At 41.2% G+C, this 27,077-nt stretch overlaps 1 protein-coding gene and 1 long non-coding RNA gene across 2 annotated transcripts; one reads left to right on the top strand and one right to left on the bottom strand.

Moving 5' to 3' along the window:
• The first annotated feature begins 539 nt into the window (after positions 1-539).
• Positions 540-2,432, top strand: LOC113148097. Its single transcript, XR_003297418.1, has 2 exons — positions 540-1,337; positions 1,971-2,432. It is a non-coding gene; the product is annotated as an uncharacterized LOC113148097 (long non-coding RNA).
• Positions 2,122-27,053, bottom strand: rnf144aa (ring finger protein 144aa). Its single transcript, XM_026339591.1, has 8 exons — positions 26,500-27,053; positions 13,470-13,620; positions 12,554-12,658; positions 11,652-11,712; positions 9,023-9,239; positions 7,933-8,080; positions 7,557-7,646; positions 2,122-5,825 (listed from the first exon to the last, which is right to left on the bottom strand). The coding sequence occupies exons 2-8, from the start codon at positions 13,602-13,604 to the stop codon at positions 5,694-5,696; spliced, it is 888 nt and encodes a 295-aa protein (XP_026195376.1). The 5' UTR covers positions 13,605-13,620; positions 26,500-27,053; the 3' UTR covers positions 2,122-5,693.
• Between the last annotated feature and the right edge of the window lie 24 nt (positions 27,054-27,077).

Genomic DNA, 27,077 nt, shown 5'->3' with positions numbered 1-27,077 from the left:
GTAAATTATTATGAGGTTGACTGAAGACTATTCCCTGCCCTCAGTGAAAAAAAAAACAACTGCAGAATAAATGCTATATCCTAGACTTATTTGACCTTAGCTGATTTAGTATATTCTTAATTGTCTTGTGCTTCTTAGGATTTGATGTACCCATCATTATCATTATTTTGTTATTATTATTATTATTATAATTTTTTAAAAGCACTCTAGGTCCCTCTTCTGGTAAACATATTTACCATTGACATAAAGAGTGTTTGTTTTGGTTGGTGTTTTGGCACTAATGTTAGCACTCTTTGCCACCAGTTTTTTTTCTGGTTTGCTGACTATAACTATTGTGTTTTAATATTACCTCCAATACTATCATTGAACACTAATACTTTAAATGGTAAAAGTATTTCACATTTTACTCTACTCTCATGTATGTGCTTTTCTAAAGGTGTCTTTCTATACAGAATCTGTCCTGTCTTTATCAATTGTCCTTGAGGTTTTTTTTTTTTATCTTACATTTTCAAGCTACATTGATAAACAAACTAGACAAACACAGGCTTTAGACTCCTACCAAAGATTGCTAGTTCTGACCTTGTGTTATATTGATGGTTTAAGCTCTTTATATAAACCTGTCATATGGTTTGCAAGTAGACGTGATTTTGCATTAAGCCTATATCTTCTATATATTACACTGTTTCATTATACTTTATGCTGCATTCTCCATGCATAACAATACTAACGCTATGCATGGTGAGAACCCAACGCAGATTTGGTAACATATTTGAGAGCAGGTGCATCATATAAATAAAACTGAAACGAAAAAACAATATTACTACTGATTGTATAGTTTAACGGGTAAGATGTTGTCAGTTGGTGTAAAAATGCAGAGCAGTAGAGAAAATAGTGCTGATGGGGAGCAGAAGGACGACTTGGTAGCAGGCTGTTGAAAGGTAAAGCCAAAGCAGACCAGCCTGATCGGCCTGCAGCCAGCACACATGTGATAGCAGAACCCTGTGTTCTGTACCGAGCAGGTGCAAAGGCCTTGTTTCTTCTCTTTTCATCCATCCCTCTCTCAGCGATGCAGCTTCGCTCCCCGTCTGCTGTTTCTCTGAGGTTCAGCTCTTTGTTTTCCAGATGATAAACTCCTCCCTTTCTCTCTGTCCATCTCTACATTTCATCCTCGCACCTCCCGCACTCCTCTTCTCCTTGTATCATACTTCATTTGCTCCCGATAACACATCAGCTTCAACTGCCATCCACAAAAACTGTCACCATGGTGCCCACAGATGGCAACTTCCTGTGGTCCTGCCCAGTGATTGGTGGAGAGACTTCCAAACAGAGAACAGCTGGTGAGGGATGATATATCACCGAGCGTTTGCACTTTCATTTTCAGGGTTGTCTTGTTAATGCTCCCTACCCAGCATCTGGCAGGAAATAGACACAAAGGCAGAGAGAGAGGGAGAGAACAACCTGTTCTTTGGCAGACCTTAACAAAAGGCTGACACGTGTCTGATGAACAGACAGAGCTGCAAAGAATACGAAGGGAAGATGTTTGACGCAATTAAAACAAAGGCTAGATTAGAGGAAATGAACGTTTTCTACAAAATGGCATTGCTAAGAGCAGGAAATGATAAAATCGCCAGAGAAGGATCAAAAAGCAGCATTTGAAAAGTTCCTAAGTCATTATTCTATCCATGTAGAAATGTGAGTACAGTTAAAAAATTAAATAAATCACACACTTCTATGACATAGTCAGCTTTTCATTTTTAAAGGTACATTGTTTTAGTTACCTCTATTTATTGTTTGAAGGAACAATAACAAGGTAAAAGAACTGTGACTTTAACTTAATCAGTAGGTTTAAGTTGTTTTATTAAACATGTTCACTTATTATTTTCATATCCAATATTTTGAATGACTGATTTAGAAATATCTGTTTAATCGATGTGAGTGATTTGTGCAAATGTCCTTGTATTGTACTGTAGATCTCCCTGAGGAAAAAGAAAAGGAGAGCTACACATATTCTACACCAGAGGGAGCCATTTGACAGGAGAATGGGCCACAGGACGTCTTCCTGGTATGTTTGAAATGAAAACTTTCAGTACATGAATGTGAATGAGAGAAGAGAACAGAATCGCAAAAAACAGCAACCTTTAATACCTGGTGTCACAGTGTTAGTGGAACTGTAGATATACTGAAATGCCAAGATTTTACAGAATTGATCCAAAAATGCCATTTTACAATGCTGATTTCTTTTTCACCTAAGTCTGTTAATGCTGAAATCACAGATTAGACTAGAGACATTGTGTACCATGTCTAAAACACAGGAGACTTGTGCACAGACAATCTCCTCTGACAACAATTCACTTACTGAGGAAATGAAATGTAACCGTCTGTTCGGGACTGAAGAATGATGTGAAACTTTTGTCAAAAAAAAAAAAAAAAAACCCATAACAAAAACGACATAAAAAATAAGGTGATTGATAGGTTTGACAAGCTACCATTCTAAAGATCTTTACAGGCTACAATATATTAATATTTAACATGTAGAGGTCAGAGAAAAATCATGCAGCTTCATCTCTTGACACAACTGGTTATAAAATATAAACTGCTGTTCATAACCAAACTTGATCTTAGGATAGTTGCAAAGTAGAACTTGAGCAACACGTGTGCTGATGTTAAGTTGTTGTTGTTGTTTTTTTAGGCTCTTATATATCAAGCTAGAAAACAAAAGAAGTCATTATGCTATGTTACACTGCTGTGATTGTAATGTTTGCTGCTTGGCCCTTTTGTGTTTGTTGCATAATTCAGTATCTACCTGTTTAGTGGAGACAGCAAACGAATGTAAAGGAAAAAAAAAACCAAACAAAATGTGGAAGTGGTCATGATTTTGCTTAACTTCAGCTTATTTGTGCCTCAAAACTTTGATGGTGATGATATTTTTGTGTTTTGTCCTGGTGAAATCAGACCGCTCACAGATGTAATGGTACAAAACCACCAAAAAAAAAGAAAGTAAGCTGCAGTGTCTCGTATGTACTGACTTTTCGATTCGATTTTCGAGTTGACATTTTTTCCTGCTAAAATCCTCCATTAAACAACAGGCACCATACTGAACACATCACAGATCATATCTAGAAGGTAAAATAATGAAACCCATGTAGAGTGCAGCGCTTACATAAAGAAGCATTAAAATATTTTTCCACCTGGTAAAAATTGTTAATACATTACAGATAGTACATGATCAAAATGCACATACAGTACAGAGCTTCCTGTACTCATCCCCTCCAGGAAATTAGCTTGACATGATTGTCATGAAAACAAACAAAAGCTTCAGGAATTTAACTATTTGTAGGGAAGAAACCAAACTGCAAAAGCAGAAAAATTGGACTGGCGTTGATATAAAATTGTATCATTCCGCGTTATATCAAATTATCAGGCTCATAAAGTGAGGTGAGGTCGATGAAAACACAGGCTACAGATAAGGTACTCAAAATTTAAGGCTATTAACAACAAAGATTATTATCGTGAATGTCAGAGTTAATTGAATGAAAGCAATAAGGGAGGTGCAGATGATAAGCTACCGATATTAAAATAGCTACTGCTGTTAACTGTTGATCACCTGTAGCCACATTTCACATGAAATGCTACATGAACACTGGTGAATTACCCCGGACAATGGCTTATTTAAAACATTAGAGTGGCCGTGCAGGGCGTTGTGACAAAATGATTAAGAAATCTCACACAGGCCTTTTTCAAATAATCTCCCCCCTCTCTTTACTGATTGCAAAGTTTTCTACTGCAAAAGGGTTTTTGAGGGTTTGCTCCAAAAAAACAAAGTGACCACATTCTGTTCTGATTTTCAAGTTAGCAACTTAGCTAAACATAGCTAAATACAGACCTATAACAGGAAACACTATGGATAAAACGGATGGTTTCTGAATAATTCCCTGATTAAATAAAAGCCATGATGCGCACATGTGCGGCGACATTCTGCAGCATGATCCTACCTATGATATAACAGCTGATTATGACCAATCAATAGCCTTTTGAGAATGGAAATGTACAAACTTGCATAGATAAAGTGATATAGTTTAGAGCAGCTCCGTAATTATTGTAATTCCTCTATAGGCTTTTCCGATGTCCCTGCAAGGGATGGCTGCTTGTTGTTGGTCGTCAACCAACGAGACGACACTCGCACCACTAACATATGCAAGTTTGCAATTTGGGCCACTGAGAAGGAGATCTGATCTGAGCTTGACATCATTCACTCTGATGGCAGGATGGATGTTGTTCAGCACTCTTGGCCAGTGAGGCTTAGGAAATGTAGGCCCTGGTTCACACACAATGTTACGTTAGACTTTTTTTTCCCTTTTTTTCTGGCTATTAACAGTGTGGCATATGGATGACATCATAGAATCATTTCAGTATAAAGGGCTTCACTGACTGGCTGTAATGCTTTAAAATGCCTTTAAACAAGCTTTCCCTGGGATTATTTGGGTTTTGACTTCATTCACTATTTAATGCACAGGGGGAAAATGCCTGATCTTGGCTGTTGTTAATTTAAGGCTATTTCTATTTGGCTAAACAACCGTCTGGTTGCTGAGAATTACACGACTGACATCTCTTGTAGTGAAGTATTAAAATTGTTCCACAACATGTGGAAGCGAAGTGCTTTGATAGACATTAATGCTGAACTTCAAGGGGAGCACCACTCAATTCGGGAAATGGGATCATAGAAATGTTTTGGGAAAACAGAGGTGTGTCAGAAAAAAAGAAAAGAATTAAGAGTCTAATAATCAAAAGGGGAAAAAAAAAGTGGTTATAAAGCAAATTCAGCGTTAATAAAACAAATCTTCACTGTGACTTAACCACAGAAAATAAGCGTAGTTTTACATTTGAGTGGCAATCCCCTTTAATGCGTGTACAGGTTGGAAAACACTCAAAAGTACAACACATATACACTAGTCTGAGCACAGTTCTATTAAAAGCGACACGTTATAAAACATTGACATCATCAAAAGGACGTGCTGTACATTTGAGTTGAGAGTGGCAGCAGCCACCCACCTCTACCCCCAGTCATGAACATGACAAAGAAATCATGTTCTGTGTGCAAATCGAGTAACACCAAACATGCGTGGTGTAGCTCTAATGCTACTGACTGAATCTGTAGAGCTACAACAGGTGTGGTGGTGGTGGTGGTGGAGGAAAAAGCTTTAGTTGCGTACGACAAACCATCAAAACAGGCTGATAAAGTAAAAGTTCGTTCTAATGTGGCTCTTGTATGATATTGTCCATACAAGAGAAAAGCTTAACATAGATTTTTTTTTCTTCCTTTCCTTGCAATGACCCGCCAACATACCACCAGTAACCCCTAATGTAAAACCACTTAAAGTGGCCCCGACTTCCCTCACATCCCCAAACCACCATCATCTTACACACACACGGACACGGTGGTGCTTTAACACCTAACCTCCTCTGACCTTTAGCCCTACGCCTCTACTCATGGCAAAGGGTCGCTTTTCTAGCACACCTCTCTCATGCAGAGCGATGGATCCCGATGCGGCCGCGGGCCGGTGCAGGCTCAGCCCAAAAAATGAAGCACTCAAAGCTGGTGGGAGGAAAATAATGTGAAGGGGTGAAAAGGAGAGGGGGGGGAAAAGATTGGACCATCCATGGAGTGTCGCTCCACTCCAGCTCCGATGGTGAGATTAGGTTGGCAATGGGTCGTCATCACCTTTGCTGCACTTACACTTGCAGCAGAGGACGATGGGAGTGGCCAGAAGGAGGAAGGGGGAGGCAACCAGCAGGAGCAGGCCAAAGCCAGCAAAGATCCCCACGACCTGCAGCGAGAGAGAGAGCAACAAAAAATATAAAAAACATTAGTTTGATTGGAGCGGTCAGCATCAGTTAGAGCATTAACGTTAAATCTGACAAACTACTTGACCCGCGTGAAATTAATGAACTAAATATCAATTTTGTAATTCTACTGTTTCATAGGTCTGGCTACCCTAATAACTGCAATACCACATGTTGTCCAGCAGAGGTCACTAATGTAAAACACATTTTAGTTGCTTCAAAATGCTTCATGGAGATTTGATTTCCCATTAAAGTGGCAATTGTGGACTCTTTTATTTGAAGCATTTTATCTGCCTACAGGTTTATATAATTACTTGGCAGACACTGTACCCATCTAACATAGAGAAAGAAAGCTAATTTAAATTTGAACACAAAATGATGTTAGATCATAGAAAAGTACAAGTGATCTTGCAAAGAAACATAGGCAACAACCTGCTGCAACAAAGCCATGGTACAGGTGATGTGTGTTTTTTAGTTGGTTATACTTGTTTTTGAATTTGGCAAAAATATACATTAAGTTTATAAATTATCTATCTTGTGTTGTTACATAATTTAACTTTTAAATCCAAATTTCAAATAACTAAAATGACCAAAACAAACAACAATTCTAAAGATTTCATTTGAATTTCTGTTTTCTCTTTTTAGCAGGGCAGGTTAGATCATTCACCACAAGAGGGAGCAAGACACCAGCAAATTCAAAGCCCCATAGCAGGACTACATGCAACAGTGACTTAGAATAACACTACTCCTCCCGCTGCAGAGGCACAGAGACGTATTTTTGGGAATCACTTGCAGGCAGTTGTTATTTAAAAACATATTACGTAATTAATAAATGTTTCTGTTACAGCTTGTATGAAGGCTGGGCTATTGTAGAAAGCACTGTGGACTGTTTATTATTCAATTTGCACATGCTGACAGACTCTGTATGCTTTCATCTTCAGGACATGACCTTCCTTCTGACTGACATGCTGTGACCCTCAAGGCATCAGATACAGACAAGAAAGACTGTTCTTACAAGCTAGGTTTTCCCTGGTACATCTTGCAGTAATGAGGGAGAGAGAGAGATAGGGGGGAGACTGTGGAGTGAGGGGGTGAAATGAGGAAAGCAAGAAAGAGACAAAGACACACAGAGTAGTGAAGCTATAGCAGGCTTACACCAGCTGAACTGTAATCATATGACTCAGTCTGCCCCACTGGGCAACAGATGCCAGTGTGCATGCTAATGTTGACAAAATAACAAGTATGTTGGACAAAGGGATGTGGCAAACCATGAATAGATCATTTGTCTATAGGGAAATATTGGGGATAAATGTGGAGACTGAACAACAGAGTCTACATCTTCTGTAAGGTCAAAACTGTCCTATATGAACCATCATTCCCCACATGGACAACTTTAAAGAGAAGCCTGGATTTTTTTATTTTGTTCACCTAACAGTAAATGATAGCCTGGATTATGTAAGCCAGTGAAAAGTGTACATAATGGGCTTAGTTGGAAACCGCAGGACACTGACCACCATGCACTCACGGCTGCATGCGCATCAGCGTGTCCTTTTCCTATTCTGCTGTCAAGATAATACTAGCCTGTCACTGCATGTGACCGTGTAAAAGCAAGACAGCGACAAAGAGGCAGAGCCAGAGAGCACATGTATGGTCACATGCTGAGGTGCAAGAGATGGAGGAGAGAGAGAGAGGAAAGGGAAAGATGGATTTATCACCTGTGTTCTGTGCCAGATAACGGATGCCCTGGAGTGGCCAAGTTTGTTTCGACAGGGACCTTTGTCATAGTGGATCAGGAGAAAGTCATCCTGTAACACAAACACATTCACACGTAACAGATAAAGATAGACTATTAGCAGCCTCATAGACAGAGACAGCTGTTTTGAAAAGAGAAAAAAAAAAAAAAAGCTTTTTAAATGACATGCGGCCCAGACGCTTATATAATTAAACTGTGGCTAAAAATCAACCTTAAACTACCATCTCCAAACAATGAAAACTACAAGTTGTCTCCAGACAACTGTGTCACACAGAATAATGTTGCTCCCTGTTGCAGTAAATAACAAGAAATGAGGAAATTGCTCAAGACCAACTCACATCTAAGGACTCCAGACAGTACCAGCAGAAGGCATGTTTGCAGTTCTTGCACATCATCTGTGCGCAGCCCTCATCCCTCTCGATGTAAACTTTACATTTAGGGCAGCGCTTGATTGGTGCATCATCCTCTTCGCTCTTATAGAAAGAGCTGGAAAGAAGAGAGAGAGACATGAGCCCGGTGTTTTTAGCCGATTTAAAATCCCAAATCATTGGACATTCACTTTACTTGACGCGCAGGAGATTGCTTTTATGCAGCGATCAATATTTACAATCTTTGGTGTAACAGGATTGTGTGAAATGGGGGGGATAGGTCAGGAGCCAAGAGCTCTTCTAAAAAACCACCAGTCACTACTCTCTGCATTCTCATTCCTCCCTCTTGTTGGTGTCAGTTTATCTCCACTATCCATTTCTCCTGTGTCTGTAAAGTGCTGACTCCTGAACTGTGCAGGAGCAGGTACCCGTCATTCTGGTCATCTTCCTAGTGACAGCAAGCCTATTTATTTCCAGAGCTATTCTCCATGATTTGATTGTAGCTTACCTTTGAATTACATTACATTCTGCACAGCAAAGCTCTGCAGAGCAAATGTCCAGAATGAGAGGATATCACAGGGAAATGGTTCAGCTGTATGTCTCACAGCAGTCCTCATCTTGTAATCACAGACGGAGAACATATCCTTAAAACTGATCACAAGCCCGTCTCAGCCTGCTTTAGTTTCAGCAGTCTATTATTACCAGCTTATGCTTGTCTATTAATTTGTGCGTGAGCAACTCGGCAGTGGCTGCAAAACATCCAGCCAGACCAGCTGTCTGTCTATAATACACTGAATTAACCCTGCTCTGTGTTGACAAGTGCTCCTGAACGCCAGGTAAGTCAGCTGGGCATGACGTGTGGATTGCTTCTACAGCTCTGTGAAAATGAATATTTTCAGGAATTGCATCTGCAGATGGGGCCTGATAATGTTTCAACATGGCAACGAGAATACAGGTAGTAAAAAAACAGGCTGGATAATGAACTGGAAATTGCTACAGAACAACTGACACAAATGTGTGTTATATTGGATATTAGAGAGAAACTGGTAAAAAGCAGTACTTGTTTTCTCCTGGTAGGAAGGAGGTAATGGGCATGTTGTTCTCCTGGCAGGCCTGTCCGGGGTGCCAGTTGGCCTTGCAGGCTGAGCAGAACTCAAGGGCACAGACGGCGCACTGGACCAACTGGGGCAGCGCTGGAGAATCTGCATCCTTTAGTTGGCACACAGCCTGGCAGGTGGAGGACGGGCACCATGTCCGGCAAGGGTCCAGCAGCACCTCTAATGGCACAAAGTGGGACAGGGGTCATGCACAGTTGTTTACATTAAAGGTTAATTTAATTAAAAATACAATTACTTACAGGGGAGTCATCCCTGCAATGTTGGAAAAACAATTCACCACCATCACCCTCTGCTTTGTACCCCAGAATCTGTGTGGCTAGACTATACATACAGTCTCTGTTTTGTGACTTGGGTGATTGAAGGATTTTACAATGGTCTTGCAACGGAACATGATAATAAGCTTACAAATAGGTAAAAAGCTTCTTACTCATACGCAGCCAGGTGGTAAATGTACTACAATTAAGGTGATTCTCAAATGTTTCTCAAAGGGTTTAAGATTTAGCTCATTTGGGAATGTAAGTATTTCTCCCCGTTTTAGTTTGGGGGTCCTGGAGAGTTCATTGTGTAAAATAATCACACAGCTCTTAAAGTATGCACGATGAAAGACTTTTAAAAGTTAACTGCAAACATCTTACCAGGATTTAATGTAGACATGATGGCAGTAGGTATGATAGAAATTTCAGCATTAGCAAAGTAATGTACAGAAAATCTGAACCATGTTATTTTATTAAGTTACTGATGAAAGTTATTACATTGACTTGTTACTCTGTTTTAAGAGATTTGAGAGTGTGTCTCTGGGAGTCCGTGTATGTACAGTGCATCTTGTTTTGGCTTTATTTTGCATCCACAGCCCACTGCTGTATTATTCTTAGCTTATTTTGGCTGCTGTATTGCTATTCCTCTTGTTTTTCCTTTTATAAATTAAACGGGCCAGAACCCAAGTTATTGTGTCCTGAGGTCAAATAGTTTCCCAAGGCTACACACACATTTTTTTTAAATAATTTTTTGATGCACACTCTGTAACGCTTGCATTCATAGCTGCTTACATTATGTTGGAAAATGGCTTTGGTAAAAAATATTATCTTGCTGCATAACTTCCTCAAACTTATCTAAATATTTTCAATCCCTATTTACAGGTGGTAGTGAGACCAGTTTTTTGTTTCTTGCCAGTTCTAAGTTCATAGTGTGGTGCACTTGCCCTCCTATCCTCTCCTTCCTTCCTCTTGCCTCTCTGCCAAGGACTCAGAGCACACATTCAACATGCACTTTTGGCTCAGCCTGAAAAATATGGAATGGTTACAGCAACTGTTCTGCCTGACTGGACAAGGGCATTAATGAGATAGCTGAATACCCTCATCCAGGCAACAGCCACAGCTCTTTCTGAGGATTTTTTTTATTCATTAACAGTAACCCTTTCCTTGCCCCTGTATATGTTGGATTCAGAAAGCATTCAGACCCCTACACGTCCTCTATTTGCGCTCTTTCTGTTGAGGATTTAATAGAAGTGGGTTAAACTTCCTTTATTGGCCAAACCAAACAAATCCAATTAAAATACCTTTACATTAAAAAACATCTACTAACTGTGCAAAAAGCACAACATCAGTTTGAATACCAGTGTATCTGGATGTGTTTATGCATTTATTCCTGCAAGTGTGATCTACATGTTCTGTGTACAGTTTGTGCCTCTGTGTAGGTGGAAACCTGCAGGATGAGTAGTACAGTTCAGTAGAGTGTGATAGTGATAATATATCTCAGTTACTGCTTTCTCTCTGTGGCAATGGAACACTAATATTACTTATTAGCATGTCTACATTGACACCCTGGAGTGAATAGACACACACCTGTCATTGTCTTTCTAGCACTTATAGTTTACAAGTATTTTATCAAACAGGGTAAACTACAGACAGAATTTACCTTCAGTGTCTTGCTTTGCAAAAAGACCTGGCTCCATCAGTCAGACAGCATATGAGTCTAGAGCCAAACCAATGCAATTAAAACCTTTTTAAACAAAGTCTGGCTCTCCCCTTCATGTATATTTAATGGGAGCTGGTGTTACACTTTGATGAAGATGACAGGATTGAGTCAGAATACTACAGTGCAGATCTGTTAGGTCTGAGTACCTGTCACAATAATACTCTAGCCTGTACCATTATTCGGCTCATGGATGGCATTGAACACTGAATATTGTCAGAATTAACACTTCATTCATGAATCTCCCTGACATTATGAGCTACATGGAACCAAAACTGACAATTTTCCTTTGCAAGATTAAAATTTGCTCAGCAACAAAATAAAAAAATAAATAAAATAAAAAGCTCTGCTCTTTTCCATTAGCCTTCCACAGATACCCTGCAGTGTATTTCAATAGCAGAAATATCCACTGGGGGTAAACGACTGATTCCACACAGAGAAAGCAGCGGTACAGCAACACGTGCAAGATAGGATTGTCGTCATCCTTTTTGTATGTCACAGTGAAATGCAGCGTCCCTGGACAGGAGGGCACACGTGTGTCTGCGATTGACAGTCATTGCCCACACACTAAGGAGCTATCAGTGACGTGCTGTGACTCACCCCTTTCAAACTGGAGCTTCTTGTATCTCTGCATCATCTCCGTGGCCACCATGCACTCAATCTGCAGGGAGAAGGGAAGTGGGAGGGAATATGCAGGTCACTGTGCATATTTATAGACAAAAACTGCAAGAAGCAATTATTCATTCGGTATGTGCAATTCATTTCCAGAACAATGTCAAAATCAGATGATATAAGAACTTGCTGCTTGCTCACCAATAAGACCCTTTATCTCATTCTCAGACAGAAAGAGAATCCCGCTGTCAGAATGTATTCAGTGTGCATAGACAAGCCCACACGAGGTTAAATACACTCATTTACTGGGCACTGAAATGAACATTCAGGCTTTGCGAAAGAGAAGTCAATTACAAGGTGAGGGCTTTGCTGTCAGGGCAGACAGGGCTGATGCATGTGTTGCATGACTGACAGGAGTAGCCGGGGTTCCATTAAAGGCTGGTGACACTGACTGATGAGAACCATAAGCCCGTGGTGTGCTAAACCAAGCTGTGCCTCCAAGACTAGGCCACAGAGTGAGTCCATCAACCAAACTGCCTGGAGGATGAGGAGCACTTTGCCCTCGGATTGACCTCCATTGGAAGAAATGAGCGGGGACGCGCATTATAATTGAATAAACACACTGCCAGGTGGAGCACAATGGCTATCTTGAGTAAGGCGTGTTTTGAGTAAGCTATGATAACATATTAAACAGTGGTCATGTTTTACCAATGTGTACATTTATATGGAAAGGGATTCATGTACATAAACTGGTGCTGAGGTCCAGTCTCAAACCAATCTTAGATGCTATTCGACAATTTCAGGAGCTGCAGGGGATGTACTAACATTGGCAATCACAACTGCTAATGACAAGACAGAGGGTAAAACTTTTCCTTTGATCATTAGAGTACCTCGTTTTCCTGCAAGTGTCCTCTTTTGGGACATGCAGAGTCTGGACAGCTGATTGCAGTTTCAAGGCCCTCTTTAATCAGGAGTTCCACGTACTGCTTCAGGCACTGGGTGGGCAGACAGGCAGACAGACAAACATAGCATCGACCCAGTTCAATATGCTGTCAGTATGATTAAAGAAAAACAACAGACCACAGACTGCAGCAGAAAAGTTGGGAAACAAAGATGAGAGTTTCTCAACATCACCGTCTGTGTCTGTCAACTCAGAAAAAGGAAGGAAAGAGCATGTGGTGAATATGTGACCTTAAACGGTGACTGTATTTTTTATAGATAGAACAGATCATAAGAAATGGATGCGTTATGTTTCATGGTTGTGTTGTAATAAACCCACTATACTGTAACACTCTAATCTGCAGCAGTCCTCAGCTCTACTAAGCAACTGTCCAGTACCGTAACAGTAACAGTAGAAAGACGCGACTAGCTGTAAAATAATTTTTTCCCAGGATCTGGGATCTAAATGAATGCTAATGTTGCTTATTGTTTTATGGATATGGAAATAAACAGCTAGAGTGAGGTGTTCAGTCATTCTCCGTGTTTACATTGCTATAGACGTATTGAAACTGTGACTTGTTCATTACTGCTGCCATTCAGACTGCGTTCTAGGAAGTGGTATCTATTTTTAGTGGTCATTCTTGGGCACTGTTTCCTCAACTCTGGGCTAGATTAGGTAAGATCGGATAGTCGGTGGGCGTTATTGTTCAGTGTTAATGGTGGGTGAGATTTGTAATAGAGCCAAAAGTAGTTACTGACTTCAGTGTAAGTCCTGTTTGGCTTGTATTAGATTGAAAAACTGTATCAGTTAAACTTACATGAACTACAGTAACACACAGAATACTGAGTGTTGAGTGTCCTGCTCACCAGTGTACAGAAGACGCATTGGCACTGTGTAATAGTGGTCATCTGCTCCAAAGGGAACTCTCCAAGGCACAGCTTACACGAGACCAGTGGGTCCACGGCCAGCTCCCACGTGGGACGGTACCGCGCCGTGGTCATCTTCACCGCCACTGAGCTGAAAGTCGAAACAAAGAAGATTGGGAGAGAAGGGGACAGGGCGCTACAGTTAGTGCAGTTAAACATCCCGAGAAACAACAAGACAAATCATATATTAATATTTACAGTATAAATCTACAAACAGGCCTGCTTGAAGCAGAATGACACCAGCTCTCTGCCTAAATGCCCTTTATTACAAGCAAAATACATAAGAAAATACAATTCAAACACTCCTGCAACTAAAGCTATAAGTTACCCAAGTATGTGAAATTTTTCACACACACATATAAAATGTCATGTCTCATATGAGCGAGTGAGAAAGGGTTATTTTAGGCCGTCGCGTCTCACTCTCTCCTTCCTTCTGTAGCTGAGAGCAAAGAGCACCCACTCGGCTGTTTACAGGAAGTAGTCCCGCGCACGCACACACACACACACACACAACGTCAACACTGTCAAGCTCTCCCTGTGCTGCCTAGCAACCGGCTGAAGGAGGATTTTGGAGGTGGAGGGGGCCTAGATAAGAAGGAAGAGAAGCATGGCTGAGGAGAAGAGACGGTGAGAGCTCGCAGTTTGCTTTCGCTGGTCACAGTGCAGTCTGCTTCAACGTGCAGCTGCCTGTTCACACAAATAGAAGAACAGGACAGCGAGTAGGAGGAGAGAGGCTGGAGAGTTCACATGATCGCTCCATAGGCTCTTATGCTGTCTACATGCTGGCTACCCAGAAAGGGAGCGGAGAGGAAAAAGAGAGTCTCTGTTCTGGTTTAGCAGAGATATATCACTTCACATAACCCCTCTTGTCAGCACTGTAATCTTAAAAAGGAGGAGGGAACATTCAAGCTGTTGCATCCACTTCATTAGTGTGCAAGGTAAAAGCAGCCGATAGTTCATACATGCAATTAAATAGAAACAAGATATTAATAATCAGACCCATGTAATGTGAGATGTGGTAAGAGAGACGTCTCCACCTCATTTCTTTTTCTTTCATTCATTTATTTTCTTCATGCACAAAGAACATTGGTCTGCCATCAATGAGGATGTCTCAGTTTCCTTAATGCTGCTCAGTGGTGCAAAGAGAAGTGAAAGAGGGAAGAGGAGGAATCCCAAAGGACACTTCACTGAGGATACATGAGAGCATCCTATGAGGAAGTCTATTATTGGAAAGACACTCCACCTTATTGGAAATCTGTAGGTGAATAGATCCTGCATCTGATCTGACTTCAGTCTTGTCAAACTAAACGCACCGACAAAAGAGATAGCCGCACAAATTAAGGTGTCAAAAGAAATTCATGTGTTAGGTGGAAGTTGTATAAGTGTTCTTCGGTAACAGGGCGACATTTTATTTTCATAACTTTAACACTCTTCAGAGAGTCAGAAAGATGAATAGTCTACTGTACTGTTCTATTTTTCCTCTGTTTGCAAATGATTTTCTTTTTTATATCATTAGTTGCTTTTAATGTTGACTTCTGCACATTGGGTTTGATTTACTAAAGGTCTGTGTACAGCACTTGACCTGACCAGCAAAAACAGTAAGGAGTGATCTACCTAGCGTGCACACTGAGGACTACGTCGTTGGCTTTCTGATTTTGTTCCAGCGATCCAACATCCAACAAACATCTTTGCACCTCCTAGCATTTGAATCAATCTAATGTATTGTAGTTGTTGCAGTTTCCCAAATTTGATTTTCATCTGTACTGTATCCCAAGTCAAGAAATACTTGTTACGCCAGTTGTCACATACTTGTATGGTGATTCCTGTTGGGGACTCACCTTACATGATGACCAGTGACAATGTTTGCACTTACTTTCAATCACAATTTTTCCTTGTGCAATTTTCCAAACTGTGCAAGCCATTTAGTCTTCGCTATTAGTAAATCAGGCCCACTGTGTTCTTTCAGCAATAAGCACATTTGTATTGTTCATAAGTGTAGTGCAGAGTACCTATTCAGAGAGTGTGGAGTTATCAATCATACTGGGCAGAAACACCATTATTAACTTTTTAAGCACATAATTAGATGGCCTTATGACATTCAGCGCTATTTAATAATGAATTTACATGTCAAAACATTGTAAGCAAGCATCAAGGGAAGGAAACTGCTTGGTAAAAACAGATTGAGACATCTTTTAAATGTGTCTTAAACAGAAGGAGCATGGGGGAAATGCAAAGTAAGAGGAAACTGAACGGCTCAATAAAAAAAATAATAAAAAATGAGATGCACCTCATGTCTGACTCACTCAAACCACCAAGCATTCATCCATCCATCATACTGTCCAGAAAGCACTGAGCGGTGAGGAAGGTCTGTTATGTAGGTGCTAAACTCATCCACAAAAGCTTAAAGGGCAATTTGTTATCAGTATGGAGCCGAAGACAAACAAATACGACCCTCACTGGAGCGTGTATGAGGGAGAGAGAGGTGTTTTGGTGGTCCAAAATAATACATGAAAAGAATGCCTGACACTGGAATAATCAAATCACAATTACAAATACAGCTGTAGAGGTAAAATAGTCTCAATGACCAGATGCTAAAGCAAACTACTACAGACAGAGGGTCAGAAGTATTGTTTTTGGAAATGTAAGTAACAGTGACACAGAAGTTAGGAATAGGGTGGGCAAACTGGCCAAAAGTTCATATTATATATGACCATATATTAAGAATCACGATCTAAATTGCAATATTTTTTCGTAATTTTGAAATGTAGCGTTATAGCAAGGCTAGAAATAGCCCCTCTAATTTGCTGAATCAGCATATTATCATGGGATAAAACAAGTTATTAGTCAAGTTAGTAAAATCCAGGCAGGGCTGTATGCTTACATTTATTTTTAAGGACACGTTAGGGAGCATCACTGGCTTCATACTATAAATCTATATTATTGTATAACAACAGCAGAAGATCAAATATTTATTATTTAATACCACTGAAGGTCCTGGTTCAAACCTAAAAGTTGAGTTGCCTGACGTATTGACTCTGGCAGAGTGTGAAATCGTACAGCTGATGGGTTGAGTGTCAAGCTGAAGTTTTTTTTTACCTCTCACCTTTCCTTGCAACGGGAATTCATTGGCTTTATTCAAGAAAGCTAACAGTGTGTGCTTTTACATTTGAATCTCTTTCTCCCCTCCCACGCTTTATATTGACTGTGCAAATACTGGCAGACTGGGTCGGTGGGGGGGGGATAAAATAGTTTTTTAAGGTTGGCTTGAGGTGGAGAAAGGAGGAAGCGAAAAAGAGCAACAAAGGGAAAATGAGTTTTCATGAAAAAGGGTGGTGCAGTGCCATCCTTCTGTTGCATTATTAACGAGATGGTCCATTATCAGCGAGAATGACACACACATACGTATACGGTATATTCTTGGCAACAGGACTGTGCATGTGGGTCTCCCGCACACTCTCTGTGCTCATTTCAAACACTGGCGTCCAGAACACTGCTTGGATGAAAATGTCAGGTGAGAGCACTAAAAATCGAGTGTGAATCACAAGGCATCCTGAGCAGTGGTCAGCGCGTGTCCATCAGTCTGGCTATAGCAGTATTTATGTAATAATGACTCCATATCCAAGAGACAAACACACACGCACATGAACAGTTAGATAACACGGGTAGAAATGTAAATATAAAGAGCAATTGAGGAGAACGTTTTCTGGTGAGCTTGATGTGAGATACATGTCTTGCTGCAATAAACATGATATCATCCGTTAAAGCTTTTTTTTTTTCTGCTTCTATAATATATGTGATGAGAAGCATGTTTTCAGAGATACAGGTGAAGCTTGTTTTATTTAAAATCACATAAATGTTGCTTCCTAACATAAAATCTTAACTCTTACCTGAGTTCACTGAGACAGAGATAGGCTGTGAGAGCATGTTACAGCATGAAGCCTCACACTGCATACTGATGCAGGCTTTTTACAGTCACAAAGAACACCGCTAAGGGCAAACAATCTTCCAGCTCTCCATTTTCACCTGTGCTGACAGCTTTTACTTTGCGTAATTATAAAAATGTCACGCCAAATTATAGCATAAGAAACATTACATGCTCTGCCTCAGCGACGGCTCAGGTGAAAGAAAGCTGATAAGTGTTCAGGGAGCGAGAGCAGGCCACCAAATTCAACATTCTTCACACATTCACGCAGTTGTCCTTCAGGTAATTTACAAGCATCTGTTGTCCACCAGTCAGACGAGTTGGGCGCAGTGAAGTACTACGCTAGATACCTGCTAGACACAGAGGCATGCTGTTTATATCATACCTAAATCCTTGCGACAAGCCAATGGATGTTGGCTTGTGTCATTATTTGCTGCAGCAAAATTAATGTAGTGGGAAGCGTGATCTAATATGAGCTGACAAACTGTTCCGACTGGCCTCATGAGCAAAACCTAATCTCGCCTCAAGTTTACTCTTGCCAGTGGCATACAGCCACAATTACACCCAGCCGCACTATCTCTGAGGACACATGCTGTATATATAACTGAATATATGTCTATTTACATGTCATTTATTTCTCCTCAAAATCCACATCTATTCAGATTCACCTGACCAATGGTGCCGTGAACAGCAGAGGCATTTTGTGGTTAAGTAAACACAAAAATGAGTGAAGCTTCGGGTCTGTAATAAGCATTTAGTGATCCCACCATCTGCTCCTCCCTCCCCTGTTCCTTCCTACATTTCCTCCCCCAAGAGCCCAGCCCGGCGCTTCATGGCCAATTAGTAAGGGCTTTAAGTTTCACTTATGTTATATCCTCTGTGCCCACTGCTGCAGAGCAAAGAGAGAGGGAGTAAAAAAAAAAAAAAAAAGAGCCAGTGAGATGTACGAAAGTTTTACTCCTGCTCCTTCTGCCTCTGTACAACAAATGGCTGAAACTGAGCTTTTTTTATTGTGCAATTTTTTTTTATATTGCAATATATTTGTTGCATTGTGTTCACTCCTTGATGACAGCATAGACAAATACTATAAGAGCATGGTAACTAAACAATAGCACCACTGAAGGGTGCAAATTACAACAACACTGTTTGTTCAACACTGTAATTATTAATCCTTCCATGCTGCAACAAGCGCTACAGTGACTAGAAAAACAGTCCCGCTCAATCTTCTAAGCAGACAATAAGCAATAGTTGCATTTCTGAAAACCATCTAGAGAATAGAAACCAATTTCCAGTTCCAACACCAGAGTATATTTACGAACTTCACCTTCCTAAATGTGCTGAAACACATGTGATAGCCTTCCAAAAAGTGTCCAGCACATTGCTGATGTTCAAATGAACTGTATTTGAAGCATGAATTCTGCTCCTGCCTGGACAGTAGTCCAACTTACCCAAACATTCATAACACAAAGTACACACATGGGGACTTTGGACGGCTCAATTGCTGAATGTGAAAGGTGAAATGCCTTTATGGAGGGACTCTGGTTGGGGACAGTTGCCATCTGTCCTTGAAATGGAGGGGGACTGCTAAGAGGGTAGCCAAGAGTGGTGATAGACCTAGATTTTTCCATGCCCTTAGGAGTTATACAATCACCCAGATGTATTTTGGCATCATGAGTGGTGTTGCGAAGCTCTGCGTGTGTGTGTTTGTGTAGTGGTGCCTAGCAAGTCAAAGTCTGTTTTGCAGTTTGGGCCAGAGAGGCAGAGACAGTGGTCATGCCTGGGTATGTAGGGCAAATAAAAAAAAAAAAGAAAAAACAAAGTCTCATATCTGCTTGGTCTCCTGCCATTTGTCTGCTACAACGCCAGCAAAGCATGCTACGTCAAATAACATACAGTTATACAAGAAATGCGACTGGTCTGCTTGGGCTGGTGTGTATTTACTTTACTATTTACTTTGCCAATTGTGTTTGTTGATGCTGATAACAACATGGAACAGGTTGAGGGACAGCTTAGCAATATTTATTCTGAGTAATACTAAATTATCCTCCTGAGGTAACAAATGGGGTCTCATCCCTGAAAAGAGCATAGAGAAAACCCCCTCAACACACATAAGCACATATACTGTATTTTTAAAAATAGACAAACCTACATAGGAGATAAAGCCAGTTTATGAAACTCCATCAAAGTTTAAATGAAAAATGTAAATATTTGCTAATAAGCACATATACTGCTAACAGACAACACAGCACAAGAAGACTAGGACAGAAAAGAACTGAGCTTGAGGGCTGAGTTTATACTCTGTGTAAAGTATGCAGCACAGTGACTAAAGCAAAGGCGAAACGTCAAATCTGCAACTGTCAGTTCAGACTTTGGGATGTTTTCAATTAGTTTCTGCACTAGTTAGAAGAAGCTGTGATAAAGTTGTAAAAACCGCGTCTGTGAGCAGAGATAACGGTCTCCTGACATTAACGGTGTCCAGCTGTGGAAACCATGAAGCTGCCCTCAGAGACATAAGAGAAGCAAGAAAGAAAACAAAAGAGATGAGTGAGACGGGAGAAAAAAGAAAGAGGAAGGAAAATGAGGAAGGAAACGTCAAGTGATCATGCAAAAAAAAAAAAAAAAAAGAGTGAACTATGCCAGAAAAGAAAATAGAGAAAGAAAAACAGAAACAGACAGTAAAGGAATAGGAGGGAACTCAACAAGCCATGTGAAATTGTAATTTCAAAAAGGAGAGTCTTTTCCACATCCATGCAAGTCTCCTAATTAGACCATTAGACAAATGAGCTGAGGATTTCACAGTACTTAATGTGTGAGTGTAAATATTCATGAGATACATTTGTTCTCTTTAAGTTGGAAAGTGAAGAAAATGCTTGCACGACTGGTCCCCGAGTTGAGTAGCACTCACTGGCTTTTAGGATCCTAAAACTCTTTTCTGACTGACACTATGACATCTTTTATTATCTTTTTTTTTTTCCCCTCACAAATTACTTACGTTCCACACTCCAGATAGGTGTTTAGCATTCGGTGGAAAAAAAACAAAAAAAACCAGCAAATAACAGAACCCGCTGTCCAGATTTGAAAAAAAAAAAAAAGGAAAGCACCCGCAGACTTTGTGACACAGTGGTGAGAAACATACAGTACACAGTGCAAAACAATCAGGCTAAAGATTGAAGCTGGAGGCAATAGACACAGAGTCTCAGTGTTCAAAGCAGCAACAGGACCAGACTATACTGAACAAGTAACAACATGCACAAATAATACAGAACAAAAAAAACAACAACAAGATAAATCAGCCACAACAACGACCTTATGTACAGCAGCAAAAGTCATCATACCTTGCAAATTCCACAAGTGCCTAAAACAAGGCTCCAAACAGCGACAATGGGCTTGTTTTCTCCTCCAAAAAGCCATCTTGGCTCCCATTAGCGTCTAACAAGCTAAGTGAAGATGACAGGCGTGCCACGCTGAGCCTATTTCTATTGACAGATGCAGACAGCCCGAGCAAAGGGTCGACTTTGCTGGCAATCTTTCGTCACTCACTGGTCTACAGCTACAGTCTTTTATGTTTGCATGCACACTATAACCAGATTAAAGTGGATAATCAGATTAAGACCGCAGGTCATCACTGTGCATGTTAAATATTGCCTGTATTGAAAGAGCAAAAGCGAAGTGTTGTAAATATATGCAGCACCAAGTGAAGAAGAGCTGGCTATAAAACATAAAACATATCTGGACTCGACTCAACATTTGTGTTATTATGGGATATTACTTGCAGTTTGTCATTAAAGATGGTTGCATCCATCCATCCATATTTCTTTTTGTACTTACATCCAAATTAGAATCAAACAAAAATTAACTGGCAAACCTCACCATTTCAAACCTCAACCACTTTTGTTGGTTAGTGTTGTTGGCTTCTTTCATGGAGGTTTTGCTGCCAGGTTTTTTTTTTTTCTCTTTACTTATTAGAATTCCTTGTGAATTTCAATCCAAGACAAAATGTGAGAAAAATACTGCATTGATTCTTGGATCTGATTAGTGATGGATGACTAGGTTTACTAAATGGATAGTTCATCTCTCCAAGTAAATCTAAATCTTCAACACTACAAACAAACACAACGGGCAGCGTTCACATGCTGTGGTGTAAAATAATGCACACTTCTAGGAGCGTTTATGACCTCTATATACATGATTTTGAAAAATCATTGTCTTTGCAGCATAGGGGGACAAATTGATGGCATGGTTCCTGTACATTGAATGAGGGAATGCGTCTTTAAATGCAACAGTATGACACTGCTCTGCTAGACCCTGTCAGACTACGTCCTATTATCTATCATACATACACTATGCCCTCTATAGTATGGGTGCCTTTGACCTTACTTTAAAGGTGACAGCGCAGTGGGACAATTGAGACAATTTACTGAAATTAAGGAGAACACTACAAATCTAGTAAGGAGTGTGACTGCTGCACCGCGAGGACTGCTGTCACTCCTCTGGACAATAGATAATGTTTTCACGGTCACAGGAGGAGAGAGTCACTCCAACAGAGAGGCACTCAGAACCTAATCTGTGGGTTACTGTGGCACTCTCACCAGCAGTGGGCTAAACAATTCACAAGCAATTTCAGTAATCGCTGAGTTAGGGCAATGCAGACAAAACAAAAGGGTCAGTGTCATCCCAGGATCTCAAGCAACCCGCTTGGTCTTCCTGGTCCCTCTTCCACAGAAGGCTTGCTCACATGATATACACCTCACCCCAAAAGCACGTTAGATCTCTTAATTTCTGTTTTTACCTTGCAGCAGTTGGTATCTTTCCCGAATCGAAAGGCCCATTACTCCCTTTGCAGGAGAATGAGAAGGAGGAAGCCAAAAACGACCTTAGGAAATGTGCTTACGTCCTGTTGTTGGGTTTGTAACAAATACAGAAAGGATGTCAAACCATAAAAGTAAGCAAAGGAAACACTCCTATCTCTGCACGACTTTACATATCAACACAGTGAGGGGAAAAAAAAGAAAAGAAATTACAGCACCATGGTGAGACATTAAAGGGCAGTGCAATGAGGACTACTTGTATTCATCTCTTTATCTTTTTCACTGAGGGAATTGGTCAGCCCCATTAAAGCCTCTGTAAACTTCTCCTTCTGCTCTTCTATGCATTTACATTCTCAAATGATCTTATCATATAATTCTGCCAACCCCACACTGGATTTAGATTTCTTTCCCATGATGGAGGGATGTATAGGGAATCAATGCAGGTATCAGTAGATGTATGTTACCTGTTCATTCTCTCTACACCATAACATACATTAACCGCTAAAGCAAACTACTAATCCTACACTTCTGGTAAACATTAAAAGCCTTGCACTGACCAAACATCAACGTCACTAACTTTTTTTTTGCCATGCTTCGCACGAATCGTGATTGTTTAGCAAAAACAGCTGAAGGGGCAGCAGCCATTTACCATTACCATCTCCTGGATAGTGGATCATTTCTAAACAGTTACTGTTTTCAATTTTGTGTTTAGTTAAATTACTTTTAGGTAGAGGATGCATAATCACTAGGGACTAAATCGTGTCTTAGACCATTACTGGGTCCCAATTAGTCAGACACAAAGTGCCAGCGAGAAGTTTCGATTTTCGCAGAGTATGCCTAAAGAATGATAGTATCCTATGACTCAATGTAATCAAATCTCTTTAGATCATTCATCCGTGACTCATCTATTTTTTTCCCCGCGTGGCATTTGCTTGGGCTTTATACCACGCCAGGTTGCACCAGTTCTCATTCACCGTTGGCACACCCAGATCCCGACCTACCTCCTGACTCATCGATTTCTACTTCACTTAGCAATTTCCAACATTTCCGAGAACGACTCTCAGCAGAGTATGAGCCTGGACGTGTTGCATTCGGCTGTTTCCAAGTGTAGGTGGAGAGCGTCAGTGATAGAGGCAGACATAGTAATAGCAAAGGGTTGGCTTATTCCCAGTCGGGCTGTGAGTGAGCTGTACACCTTTAATGAACACGAAACACCATTTGTTGTTGGACTATCGTCCGTTGAGGCTAATGTGGGTGGAAAAACTACTGTCTCCTCCTACAAATTATTTCTCCCTGACTTTTTTCCAAATTAGTAACTTCAGAAAGTAGCTCACACAGCGTGAGTGTGTGGGACAGACACCCAAATCTAAAACGCCACAAACACTTTAGAAACCTAAATGTATTTCTCTCCTCCAGATATAGTGGTACAGTAAATATCTTGACATAATGATGTTGTATCCACTATATTTGGGCTATTTTCTGCAAGAGTTGGTCAGTTCTACCACAAAAGTAAATTTGGAGCTGGGGTTTCAGTGACAGCTGTTTTAAAAACATTCAGGCTGTTTCCCTCATTAGGGAGTCAGTGTGTATGTGTATGTATGGAGGCATAGTGCTGAAGCACCACTATTTAGGAGTGTGTGTTTCTGATAACAGCTGAAATAGCTTTTTCTTAGCTCTCATGCAAAACCCTACTATTTTTAAGGCAAATAAAAGTATTTATTTGGGGTTGAGATTTTAAGTTACTGCATGCTTGTGTGGGGCTCTCAATCCCAAGGGCTTGCTGCAATTTACATACTCCTAAAATGCTTAATCTTGTTAGGTGTCAGACGCTCAGCAGAATCTGTGGTCCATTTATTATGTAACGTCTCACTTTACGAGTCTCACAGTTCAAAATGCCAAGCAGCCCTTTGGAAGATAATGTTCTCGCAGCAATCTTTATCATCATCACCCCAACACGGACCTAAATAGCTGGGCACAAGGCATAACAGAAAGAGCGTACTATTTCTGGAGCTATTGACAAGTCTTGCACTGTCGAGTGTCTAGAGCGTACACTGGCCTCCTCTCAACCCGCAACACATAACACACTGTACAATTGGTAACCAGCACCACCCTGACCACTCGCTCACAACACCTTGCTGACGTGGCATTTAAAATGTGCCACAATCTTTGGCCACCCCGCTGCCCGAAAGCACACAACAAGCCGTGAAGTCAGATCAGACCCAAACGAGTTCTTCTCCAGACGTGTTAATGTTATGAGAACAAAGGAGTGATTGAGCAAAGCCACGCTGCAGTAATGTTCTGTATATCTGGAACAGCCAAGTGTCTTTAGAAATCCCAGTTACCTAACCACGGGAATTTCACATTAAGTGCTGTCAGGGCCTTATGTGTCCAATTTAAAATGTAGTGACCAGCTCCACTTTACAATGTAGTGCAACCACTCTGAGAAAACTTTACACATAATGAGGAAGTGGCAGTAATGACGTTTTAACTACTGCTGACATGTATTTAAAGGGAACTGGTGTCACATATCTTGATCAGCTCTGTCTAAGGTGGATTAATCTCCTTAACATTAGGTGCTGCTCTGTGATTTAGAGCAAAGAACTCTTGCAGATAAATAACATCTTCGGGACTAGGACGTATTCAGGTCTAGAAAAAACGAATCACTTCCTGTTTCATTTCCCTGGCGAGTCAGCAGTATTGCCTCACTGTATTATTCCCCTTTTATCAAGTGCTTGTTTTTTCACAACAGTTAAAACAAAGCTTGACGGCCCAATTCAAAGCCGAGTCCACGTGAAACTAATCCTGTGACCATAAACTTTCCGGCAAAATACTGCATGCGCATCTGTTGAAGGTTTACCAAAGTGCCTTATCATCACCATCACAATAACATATTCAGCAAAGAGCCTCTTCGAAAGCACAGCAGAAATATGTTTTCTAGTACGCGGCAGCGCCAAGGTCAGACAGACCAACGAAAAGTTTCAATAGAAAGTCATCCGTTACTGTTCCTAAGGGAGGGGATGTGGTGTGCAAAAGCTCACGTCACGATCAAACAGCTGCTTCTTGTCTGAACTAAGTGCTCTTCATATGTGCACGCCTGTGTTTCCACATTCTGAGGAATGCCGTACTGTTTTCGACAGACTTTCTTTCTCATGTTTTGAACAAATCTGCAGGTTCTCTGTTTGCATTGCCTGCAAAATGCCATATGAAAAAAAAAAAAACATTTCCTGCGTGTGTTTCCTACAGAATGAAGTTTGTCATATGTCTGTGTGGCCTGTAATGCACAGTAGCTAGAGGCATGAAATCGGAGAGATCAATAGCACAGAATGGGAGGCTTTTTAAAAGCCACAGAGATATGAGACATATGTATGTGTCTCCATATGTTGAATCCGTGATCCATTGACCAGACACACAGTTTTACCCACATATTGGCATGTTACAGCTGATGGATATAACGTCTTTACAGGATGCTGAAATATTTGGCTTCAGTGTGTGGAAAGGACAAAGATTCACTGTCACTGTCAGTGTGTGTGATAAATAACAAGGTGCACAGGTTGGATAGACGCTTGAAATGTCATGTAACCCCCCCCCCCCCACACACACACACACACACACACAAACAAACACACCTCCTGGCTCGGCAAGGACAGACTGCAGGATGTGCAGGACTCCTTGTTTGTCTAGTAGCCTGGTTTCATCGCTATCTCTATTAATCGGACTGCACCCTGAGGGGGGGGGGGGACCTGCTGCTTAAAATGGAAATAGCAGGGCATCGAGTGACCTTTCCGAGCTCAGTGGAGACGTCCACTCTGAGCATGTCATGCTTAAGAACTGAGGTGCAGCGCTCTGTATGTGTAACACATCTGATCTGAGGCCTGGGGGAACAATCCTGATGAAGTGTCAGCAACAAACGCAGACATTAAGATCACACACACACACACACACACACACACACACACACACACACACACACACACACACACACTCAATGATGAAATCACTCCAGTGGTTTATCATCTGTTGTCTACACAGATTCATCCCAAAATAAGAAGAGTATCACAATTAGACTTAAGGACTAAATAGTGACACTGATAACAGGGAGCTGGCTGAGATCCAAGTGCTGGGAAAACAAGGAAAGGGTGAAAATATGCGCCAGCAGTTTGGAACAGAGACACAGACACATCGTGAGCTCCCACAGCTCCCACGGAGCTACATGGTGGAAAAGCACAAAGCCTCGACGTACCTCGCTTTCTGGGATAACGCCGTCTTGATGGTGTAACCTCAGCAAGGCTCGAAGAGATGATCTCCTGAATTGGATTAACGAAGAGGCGGCCAGCCAGTCAGGCGGAGGTGGAGGTGGTGGAGGTGGAGGAGGAGATCTCTGACAGGATGATGCCCATGTTCACCGTGTGTCCCTTCCAGCGTCGGGGTTGGACACGTCTGAACCCGCTGCTGTGGTCTAAAGCTGGAGTTGGAATTCAGGCCCCCGGTGAAACGGGAACGACAACACACCGAGGATTAGTCAACAAACCGAGAGGGCAGCCGACTCTCTCCTCCGTGTTTTGCTTGACAGCAGGATTGTTTGTACACCGGAGCTGCGCTCTGCTCTCGGTTACTGGAGAGTGCGCAACGCTCAAGCCAGCAGCCTGCAACACAAACCTCAACCCAAAGCAGTCGGCCGCCGTGTTGCACAGGAATCCGGGGGCGGCGTGTTTACCTCTCCGCTGTTCCTGCTGCCGCGCTCGGTGGGAAATCAGCTGCTCCGCACTGGAGGGACGCCATTTGTCAGTGAGAGGTTTCCCGTCTGAAGAGCTGCGCCGC

The sequence above is a fragment of the Anabas testudineus genome, chromosome 22 (genome assembly GCF_900324465.2).
Source record: "Anabas testudineus chromosome 22, fAnaTes1.2, whole genome shotgun sequence".
Classification (NCBI taxonomy): domain Eukaryota; kingdom Metazoa; phylum Chordata; class Actinopteri; order Anabantiformes; family Anabantidae; genus Anabas; species Anabas testudineus.
Note: the sequence above shows the minus strand (reverse complement) of the source record. Positions and strands in the feature narration are given on the sequence as shown.

What these genes read in the sequence shown, in the direction of transcription:
- rnf144aa (XM_026339591.1), bottom strand. Translation starts at nt 13,604, where the DNA reads ATGACCACGGCGCGGTACCGTCCCACGTGGGAGCTGGCCGTGGACCCA. An exon ending in GACACTTGCAGGAAAACGAG is followed by an intron (nt 11,713 to 12,553) that starts GTACTCTAATGA and finishes TTCTCCCTGCAG; the next exon opens with ATTGAGTGCATGGTGGCCAC. An exon ending in TTATCTGGCACAGAACACAG is followed by an intron (nt 5,826 to 7,556) that starts GTGATAAATCCA and finishes CTCTCGCTGCAG; the next exon opens with GTCGTGGGGATCTTTGCTGG.